Source organism: Phyllopteryx taeniolatus, chromosome 16 (assembly GCF_024500385.1).
Source record: "Phyllopteryx taeniolatus isolate TA_2022b chromosome 16, UOR_Ptae_1.2, whole genome shotgun sequence".
Taxonomy (NCBI): Eukaryota; Metazoa; Chordata; class Actinopteri; order Syngnathiformes; family Syngnathidae; genus Phyllopteryx; species Phyllopteryx taeniolatus.
Window position 1 is genome coordinate 6432927 of NC_084517.1, and position 9712 is coordinate 6442638.

Sequence of the window (9712 nt, forward strand, 5' to 3'; positions counted from 1 at the left end):
AGCATACGCGTTGCGTTTAAAGAGGCTGGTCAATGCACCCTTTCTAATTCCCGCCTCACATGCGTGCGTGCGTGAGACGAGGACGAAAGAGGCCACTCGCTAATCCAGTCTTTCGCCACACGCACGCGCACACGCACACGCACACTCACCTCTCAAAAGTCTGCACGAATCCACAAAGCTAACCCTCAAAATGGGATCAACCCTCAGAAGTATTTGGTTTTCTGGGTGTGTCATCAACTCATATGATCATATTGCTCCCGTTGACAGTATTTGTGGAACCCATTTACAATTGGGAACACTATTGACAATACATATGGCACCTTTCCCACACGTGTCATTGGTTCGTGTGTGCGCGCGGGGGCATGCCTGTGTCAACGTGATTCGTAATGTGTGTGTAAATGAGCTGGAGAGTAAATCCACAGAACCATCTGTCACTGGATTTGTCCGAAATATTCCATTTATTCACGTTTTACTTACATGTATATCACATTACACATGCGCACACGATCACGTATATTTTCTTGTTCACGCACAAAGAAAGCGAAACCATAAAAATATGTCACTAAACACTTTTCCCGCGCAGGGCTCAAAAGTGAGACTACGAGATTGCGCTGATGCAGTTTTGTCTCCTATTTTGACTTGTAAATTCACACGTGATGTTGAATTTCCGATAATTAGACCAATACATCTGCATTTTTTTTTTTAACAATACACGCACACACACACACGCACACACGAAAAGCTAAAACTCTTTTGCAAAGACGAAAGAATCACGGTACGAAGGTGTTGTTGCATTTCTTCAAAACAGACTACAAATTCACAATACTAAAATGATTCCCGCCTTGACAAAATCAAGACGGGTATTACACGAAAAAGGATGCGCAGCTCTGCGGAATAAAGTACGTTCAAGGTTGTCTTTGTCAAATGTCAACCATTGTAAAGTTGTAAAGTGTCTGTCACTGTTATGCAAGTTCAAAGAACAATGAGGATGAAATCACAATAAATGCCATTTGCGTTTGGGGTTGTAACGGGACAAAAACGTTCGAGCTACTTCCGCGAGCCGCCGTACGTCAACGAGTCGGTGTCAACGTGCGGTCTCGTAGGTCGGGCTTAGCGGACGGGAGCCTTGAGAGCGGCGTCCACCTCCTCCTCCGGCAGCAGCACGTGCCACTGAGCCACCGGACGACGCGGATTGGCCAACATGTCGGACCAGTGGCGCAGTCCGACGCCCGAGGCGCCGTAACCGATCCAGCACTTGCCGATGGGGTCGTTGCTGCCCAGTTTGTCGTAGTCGTACACCGTGATGATCACCTGGACTTTCTGCGGGGTTTGAAGACAGAAAACCAAATTGCGCTCTTGCCAGAAGAAAATACCGTATCGTGGTTGGCCTCTGTATTGCACATGGACAGAAGTATTGTGAGAATGATAAGAATTGATGCAAATGTTAAGAGTCTATCGCGTGCTTTCTCATTCTCGTCTTGGTTAAAGTTGCCATGCAGTAACGTTGAAAAAGTCAACAAAGTTCCTCCTCTTTAGTTTGTGAGGGGTTTGCCCACCTGGATCTGGGAGAAGGGAATCTCGAAGCTGAAGCTCTCATTGAAGTACGGATTCAGAGTGTTTTGCTTCACTGACGTCTTCTTCTTCTTCAGGCGCTTCCCGTTGTGCTGGAGCACCACTTTCACAAAGGGATCTGTCAAAGTGGACACGATCAACAACAATACATTGCATCTGTCGATTTTTCTGTGTGCGTGCGTGTGTAGCGGACATGCGCCCCGCAAACTGAGGTGACGCGGTGACCCCCCCCCCCCCCCGCACACACACACACACACCTTGATAAACGGCCACTTCCAGAGAGAGACCACCACCCACCGGCTTGAACTTAGGTCGTGAGTGAGTAGACACGGCAACTTTGCCAGACGACAATATCATTTCTGGGAAATGACCAGCTTCGGGCACGGTGCGCGACTGGTTAGGGCGTCTGCCTCACAGCTCTGAGGACCCGAGTTCAAATCCCGGGCCCCGCCTGTGCGGAGTTTGCATGTTCTCCCCGTGCCTGCGTGGCTTTTCTCCGGGCACTCCGCTTTCCTCCCGCATCCCAAAAACAGGCATGCTAGGTTCATTGAAGACTCTGAATTGCCCGTTAGGTGTGAATGTGAGTGCCAATGGTTGTTTGTTTGTTTGTATGTGCCCTGCGATTGGCTGGCGACCGGTTCAGGGTGTACCCCGCCTCCTGCCCGCAGTAAGCTGGGATAGGCTCCAGCACGCCCGCGACCCTAATGAGGATAAAGCGGCACAGAAATGGATGGCTGGATTACTAGCTTCAGACAAAATCTCAACTTTATCCTCTCTCTCTCTCTCTCTCTCTCTCTCTCTCTCTCTCTCTCTCTCTCTCCCGTCCACAATGGACGCAGTAAACGCTCGCGTTTCCAACTTTAGTCCAACACACGATGTTCTATCCCCCTTTTCGTACGCCGATTCTCCTTCTTTTTACCATTATTCGTGTTATTTTCTTTCTTTAGTTAGACCCCTTTTGTGTGTTTCCCTCTTGATCCCTTGTAGAAGTCGTTAAACATACTACAAAATTCCTCTCTTGGTTGGTCATCTCGAACTCCAAATTTCATAAAGTGTCAGATTACGAGGCTGATAAAAGGTTTCTCGTCATTTTCCCTCCATTTTATACCGATAAAAAGTGACATGGTAATAGTTTGATTTTGACAATTCAACGTGGAATTACAGTAAAGCGGAAGTAACGCAAGCGTCGCTTCCGTCTTATTCTTTTCTCCAAAACGAAAGCCATTTTGATTTGACCCATATACGCTACACGTGTGTGCGTGTGTGTGCGCGCGCACTCACCCGACAGTCCTCCGACATCCATCTTCTTCAAGTTCTTGGCTTCCATGACGTTAACGGTTAGCTTGCCAGCCGTGGGGACGTAGCGAAGGGAAATGCAGATGTCTCCGAGCTTCTCTTGCTTTATTAAACAAAACAAAAAAATGTAACATCAGGCTGTGGTTGTTTTAACATCTTCCATACTGTTGATTTTCCTTGCACACATAATCCAACGTATTGATAGCTTTTACTGTCTCGGGATTCCCCATGAATCTGTTGGAACACGTTTCTGTTGGAACCTGTCAAAAAGCGGCCGACGCAAACGTCCTCTCAAGCACGGTCGCCTCTAGCCCATATCAAATACGCACACTTAGCTCATGTACAGTTTCACACTTCACATTTTCATTGCTGTCAAATGGCAAAACAGATCCAATTGGAGCTGAAAAAAGAACCCGCCTCCTCTTTCTCTCCTCCAATCAGATCCCTCCATTCGTGCATCGGTTGTCCGAGGTCCACGGTGTTCATGGGAATTTTGATCTGACCGATGACGTCATGTTTGCCGAAGCGGTCGAAGTCGAAAACCTGAAGCACCAGCGTCTGACCGCCCAACTCGGTGTAGGGTATCTGGGGGGTGAAAAGAAGGCGTTTAAAAAGTATCGTAACCATACCGACGGTCGGTTCGACACACCTTGAAGATGAAGGTCTCATTGAAAACAGGACAGAGGTTCTTGCGCTGGACTTTGGTCTCAAACTTTTTCTTCTTGTCAGGCAGCATGTAGACTTTAACGTACGGGTCTGAAGTTCCGCCCATGTCCATGGCTGCCAGGTCCTGAGCCTGCAGGATCCCCACGATCAGCTAAAAGGACCAACGGGAGAAACGACGACGCCGTTACCGATGGCACGTGTGTACGGGCGGGATAGGCGATGTGGGCGTACCTGGTTATCGGTGAAGTTGTAGTCCAACGTGTACTCCAGTTTGCCAAAGTTCTCTTTCTCCTCCTCTTCTTTCCCTTCCTCTCCTTCCTGTAAGAACCACAGGGAAGCAAGCCGTAAGCGGAGCCGTCCAATGCTACGGAACGTCCCTACTTTGGGACGGAAATCCCTGAACGTGCGTCGTTATGGCCGTGACAGCGATCGTTCCCGATATTGGAAAAATACAATCTTCGCTCAGAATCTTTAATCAATTCAAGAAAAACGATGGTTGAAGTGTGTCACGTAACCGAAGCCAAGTTCTCTCACCTTCTTTTCATCGCCCTCCTCTCCTTCCTTTTCCTTCTTCTTGCCTCCTCGCCCAGCCCTCCTTTCTCTCACCTTCTTGGGCTTCTTGCCTTTGTGGATGCACTTCTTGTAGATGCAGAATCCCATACAGGCGATGAGGGCGAGGACGACCACCACAATGGCGCCCACTGCCCACATGGGCACTTGAAAAAGAAGGAAGGAACGTTAGGTGCAATGCAGGTGGATGCTGGGTGGTCCCAAGCTGAGGGCCATTGTCTGAATCTGCGTTTTATCGGCGAAACATACAGTGGGGACGGAAAAGTTTTCAGACCCCCTTCAATTTGTCACTCTTTGTGATATTGCGGCCATTTGTGAAAATCATTTAAGTTCATTTTCCCCTCATTAATGTACACACAGCACCCCGCCCATATTGACAGAAAAAAACTGAATGGTTGAAATTTGTGCAGATTTATTAAAAATGAAAAAATGAAATATCACAAAGCCAGAAGTATTCAGACCCTTTGCTGTGCCACTCATATATTGAACTCGGGTGCTGTCCATTTCTTCTGACCCTCCTTGAGATGGTTGTACACCTTCATTGGAGTCCAGCGGTGTTTGATTGTACGGATTGGACTTGATTAGGAAAGCCACGCTCCTGTCTATATAAGACCTTACAGCTAGCTCACAGTGCATCTCAGAGCAAATGAAAGTCATGAGGTCAAAGGAACTGCCTGAAGAGCTCAGGGACAGAATTGTGCCAAGGCACAGATCTGGCCAAGGTTACAAAAACAAATCTGCTGCAATTACGGTTCCGAAGAGCGCATTGGCCTCCATAATCCTTAAATGGAAGACGTTTGGCACGACCAGAACCCTTCCTAGAGCTGGCCCTCCGTACGGCCAAACTGAGCAATCGGAGGAGAAGAGCCTTGGTGAGAGAGGTGAAGAAGAACCCAAAGATCACTGTGGCTGAGATCCAGAGATGGGAGAAAGTTCAGCGCAGCCCTCCACCAGTTGGGGCTTTATAGCCGAGTGGCCCGACGGAAGGAAGCCTCTCCTCAGTGCCAGGCGCTTGAAAGCCCGCGTGGAGTTTGCTAAAAAACACCTGAAGGACTCCAAGATGGTGAGAAATAAGATTGTCTGGTCTGATGAGAGCAAGATAGAAATTGTTGGCCTTAATTCTAAGTGGCATGTGTGGGGAAACCCAGGCACTGCTCATCACCTGTCCAATCCAATACAGTCCCAGCAGTGCAACCCTAACCCTCTTACAGTGCAAATGTAACCAGAAATCCTCGCATTAATCTTAGTCCAGCGCCACTCCAAGGAGTCATTTCTTTGTTCTACAGCTCTGGCAAGCCTTTGGAGCATTTACTCAATATCTTACCACTGCGCTGACTTGCCCATGCACTCGTACAGTCTTGGTCCTCACTAGTAAGACAATTCAGCACACTGGTAGAACGGCCATGTTTTTTTCCCCAATACTCTGTGACATTTCTGCACACTAGTGGAACGAATGGAACTCCGTAGTCGCGCAATTACGTGAGGCAAAACCGGGCCTACTAGTAGTAGAAGTCACATTATGCGTTTCCGCTAGTTAACATCTAGCACTTCATTAGGAGCACTAGTACCAAGGAGCACAGATGTCCAATAGCGCGCAGTTTAGCCTCTCTCGTCAGACAGTCGTTCTATCGGTGCACTCTAGTCATTGTAGTAGTGCGCAGAAATGTCATACAGTCCAGTCGAAAACATCACGAGTACGAACGAATGTTGTTCTACGAGTGCACCTTAGTCCTTCTGCTGGTGCGCAAAATTGTCTTCCTAGTGAGGACAAATAGCGCCTAGTACATGGATAATTCAGGACACAAGTTGGATATTGAATGAATCCTCAAGCGTCCTTCCATTGAAATGCTTTATGCAGTTGATAGGATGACAAAGAAACGCAAAGAGTTTCTGTCTGTCCACGTTCTCAGTCATCCGGGTCATTATAATCGAGGCAACTCGACAGTTCTGCTCTGATGGAGACCAATCCGGAAGACTTCTTCGGTTCTCAAATGTAGCTGTGGTATGTAATGTAGCCCTGCCCGACACGCCTCCATTTGTGAACTGAAGAAGCCTTTTGGCGGAATGTTCTCAACAAGCAAGAACCGTCCGCTTGCCTTGATTCCACCTTTGCGAATTGGTTTTGTGCCAGATTATTGTTTGACTGTCCCGAAACTCTGCGTCATTTGGACATGAATACGATGTAGCGCCACAGTGGCGTAGTGGTTATCAGTTCATTGTTTCCCTGCCCAAGTATTACCATACCACAAAACAATGGATTGAATATGAATACTTCCAAACATTCACTACTTACTATTGCATCATCGTTCTACCTCCAACTTTTCCGCCGACAACAGTCGACTGGACAACCTCATTTAGATTTGTGTTTCAAACAACGTAACAACAACGTATTTCAAACGGTGTTTCGTGGCATGTACTTACTATTCTGTTTATGGTCTGGCGCGGCGCACAGGGGTCACATGACAATGAGAAGAGAAAGAAAGAAGACAATACAAATGGAACGTGAGATGACAAAAGATGGATGCTAAGATGATTAGAGAGAGAAATAAACAAGACAAGCGTGCAAGAGCGACAGTACGGTATATCGCTAATCCTGCCATGTACTGTAATAATGCTTTGTTTTTACTCATGTAAAAGTAGGGACCCCATATTTTGGGGATTCTTTCTATGTACTATAAAACCGGATGAACCTCTTATTCATCTTCCCTACACGCCTATTAACCTCTACCACACACTTAGAAACTTCTTAAAGTGTTAAACATACAGTGGTGCGTAGTGGTGCTGTACACTATTTACATTTGATTGCTTGTGTTATGTGTTTGAATGTTTTTGTTTTCCTTCGATTTAGGCTCGGTTAGGTGTTTATTTTAGCAGGCCAAAAGGACAGCGCACACTCAAAATCCCACGACATAGGGCCTTATCCACAATAGGAATATGAATTGTGCTATTTTGGACAAGCATTGCGTGTGCGTGCGTGCGTGCATGTTGACTTACTGGCCAAGTGGGTGAGCTCGTTGAAGAACTTGTTCTTCATGCTTGCAAACTGATGGTTGGAGTGATGCGAGGGCGGCGGGGGCGGCGGGGGCTCTTTGCTTTCCTCTTCCGCTGCCCTGCGGAGTCGCGCCCCCGCGGTGCTAAGCGATGGCATCATTGCTCTGTGGAAATACAATTTGTTTTAGATGCAATTCTTTGTGCGTGTGCTGCTGTGATCATTTTAGCGCTCACATCCGTTCCAAGTGTTTTCCTTTGCAGTTCTGCACAAAAACAAACCACAGTGCCAACGAGGTGACATTGTGCAGCATTTTGAGTGCCTGGAAGTAGAAAGGCGCATTACGAGGTAAGTGACGACCGCTTATCGAGATGCGCGACACAACTGGTGTCAAACTTTAGGTGCGGGGGCCACATCCAGTCCACCGCACGAGCGAGGTTGCACCGGCTCGAAATTCCGATTACGAGGGGGAACAAAATTCTGACTACTCGATGCAAATGTTTTTCTCCTTTCAAAAAAAGATACACTGTTCAGAAAAAGTAATGACCGTTGTAACACAGTTGTATATTTAAAAAAAAAAAGAATATGTGTTGTCAACATCAAAAAACGGTCCTAACGGACTTGTGTTAGATGCACTGTACAATATAACATTGTGGCCATGATGCTCATGTGTAGCGTACGCTATCTATCTTTATAAAATTATTATCAGCTTTTATTATTATATTTTGGCATCATTTCAAAACCATTGGAGTTGGAGTTTCCGCACGTATATAAATTCTATTTCTGTCACGTATTTACTCAATTTCCAATATAGGGTGGAACGTATTTTAGATTCAGATTGGGAAAACTTTCGTTTGCGTAAGGGAACAGAGAGAGGCATAGTGATTGACACTTATTGTGATTGACGTTTCATCACTTCACTTGCAACATGACCTGCCCATGTACAACATAGTTTCAAATCAACTTGAATTGCCATCATTCCAGAACAATCTGTGGGAATTTCAAGGTGTGACTTCAGCCCGCACGCCTTTCAATGTCACACTCAATAACGAGTCAAAGCAGACGGCCCTGTGTGTGTCGCTGCGCGGCGTTGTAACCAGATTAAGTACTTAAGGTCATTCAAAAATCCCAAGATTTAAATAAATGAAGCACGTTTTTTTTTTTTTGTCTTTTCGCGTCTCCGCCCCTTTTGGACATTTCCCAGTAATCCTTCGCCCTCGTGACCAGTCACCCTCGAACGAAGACACTGGCCTCATCACTTACACGTCAAACTTCCATCACGACATCTGACCCACTTTATCTCGAAGCAGATGTGTGTGTTACAGTATGTTATGTTGATACAATGTACAGCATGCACAAAGATGTAACCTTTACCTGTAATTGACACTGGAACAGAGGTATTCATTAAATCAATGTTTGTTATTGGTTTTGCAGTTCGCAGTGATGTGTTTAAGAAACGACAAGTCCCTTAAGCGACGCCTGCTTATTTTCCAATATCAAACACATACACCCAATGTACAACACAACAAGAGAACGGGCGCTGGTGGTTGGGGTACAGTCGTGTGGAAACGGGCACTGCAGCTCATTGGAGCGACTTGTTTGTCAACACTGTCAATAGATGAGAAGCACAGCGACCACTAAGCCACTTAAACTCAGCTTTTGCGATTTTAGAAGACATACATTCATTGTGAATCACATCTAATCTTTTTCTCTCGAACATAATTGAGGAAAAGTGCTTTTTAATCATGGAAGACAGGACAACGAAACCTACAGTACTTTACTGTGGCTGTGGCTTCTAATTTACCACCATAGGGAAACGATATTTTTTATTCATTTTATTTGAGCTTTTATTTAGTTTTGTGAAGGATTTTTTTTTTGTACTTGAAAGGCCATGTCAAGTTAACCCTGTGACTAAAAGTAAAATGTACGTGTGCAATATAAATTATGACTCACCGATCTTTGTGTGTCCTTTCACTTTTCATAATATCATCATGCATCCAAATGTGTTGCGCTCCAATCCGACGGTGCTCGCTGAAGAGGAGAAGTCGTCGTCCACAACTCTCTCTCTCTCTCTCTCTCTCTCTCTCTCCTCCCCCCTTCCTCTTTTTTAATCTCCTCATTATCCCTCACTGACAACTACTTACTGGCCACACTGCACAACACATTTGGACTTTTAAAACAACAAAACAAAAAACACCTGAGATGCTATATTTTAGTATGTTTGACTAAATAAAATCCTGTGGGTTCCCCCCCCCCCCCAATTCCAGGAAGGCACTATTATAGAGGGCCATGCTGATTAGCTGTTAAGAAGCAACTCAAACCGTCTTTTGTTCTCAAGCAGACGCAGACGCAGAGGTACATTTTACAAGTACAGCATTGGGCATCAATACATTCTCCGTATTTCAGTCCAAAAGCATGAGAAACTCACGCGACCTCATTCAGCATGGTGGGCAGCGTTCGACCATCTGTCATTCGCAGGAAACCTTTCTTTTGGAGCCGAGGGTCATAAGGTCTAGTTGGGACGAACAGGACGGATGAGATACGCAATCGAGCAGGACTTTGAAGTGACGATTTTCAACATTGCTCGTATTGGTGGCGAGTGCAAAACCTCCTATCTGC

The 9712-nt window shown here is 46.0% G+C and overlaps 1 protein-coding gene across 3 annotated transcripts; it reads right to left on the reverse strand.

The window, feature by feature from the left end:
* Positions 1-431: 431 nt before the first annotated feature.
* syt5a (synaptotagmin Va) lies at positions 432-9174 on the reverse strand. 3 transcript variants are annotated; one of them, XM_061750336.1, is made up of 10 exons: positions 9047-9174; positions 7099-7259; positions 6526-6540; positions 4069-4250; positions 3766-3852; positions 3518-3685; positions 3286-3453; positions 2854-2971; positions 1557-1690; positions 432-1320 (listed from the first exon to the last, which is right to left on the reverse strand). In XM_061750336.1, exons 1-10 carry the CDS (start codon positions 9088-9090, stop codon positions 1111-1113), a joined length of 1287 nt encoding a protein of 428 aa, XP_061606320.1. In that variant the 5' UTR covers positions 9091-9174; the 3' UTR covers positions 432-1110. The 3 variants fall into 3 exon arrangements, with proteins under 3 accessions (XP_061606320.1, XP_061606318.1, XP_061606319.1); XM_061750334.1 differs by lacking the exon at positions 9047-9174 and adding an exon at positions 7330-7416; XM_061750335.1 differs by lacking the exons at positions 6526-6540; positions 9047-9174 and adding an exon at positions 7330-7416.
* Between the last annotated feature and the right edge of the window lie 538 nt (positions 9175-9712).

Excerpts from the sequence above, each read along its gene's own strand:
- syt5a (XM_061750334.1), bottom strand. The coding sequence starts at position 7,406 with ATGCTGCACAATGTCACCTCGTTGGCACTGTGGTTTGTTTTTGTGCAG. Across the intron at positions 7,260-7,329 it reads GGAAAACACTTGGAACGGAT|AGCAATGATGCCATCGCTTA; the intron begins GTGAGCGCTAAA and ends GTATTTCCACAG. Across the intron at positions 1,321-1,556 it reads TTCCCTTCTCCCAGATCCAG|AAAGTCCAGGTGATCATCAC; the intron begins GTGGGCAAACCC and ends CAAACCCCGCAG.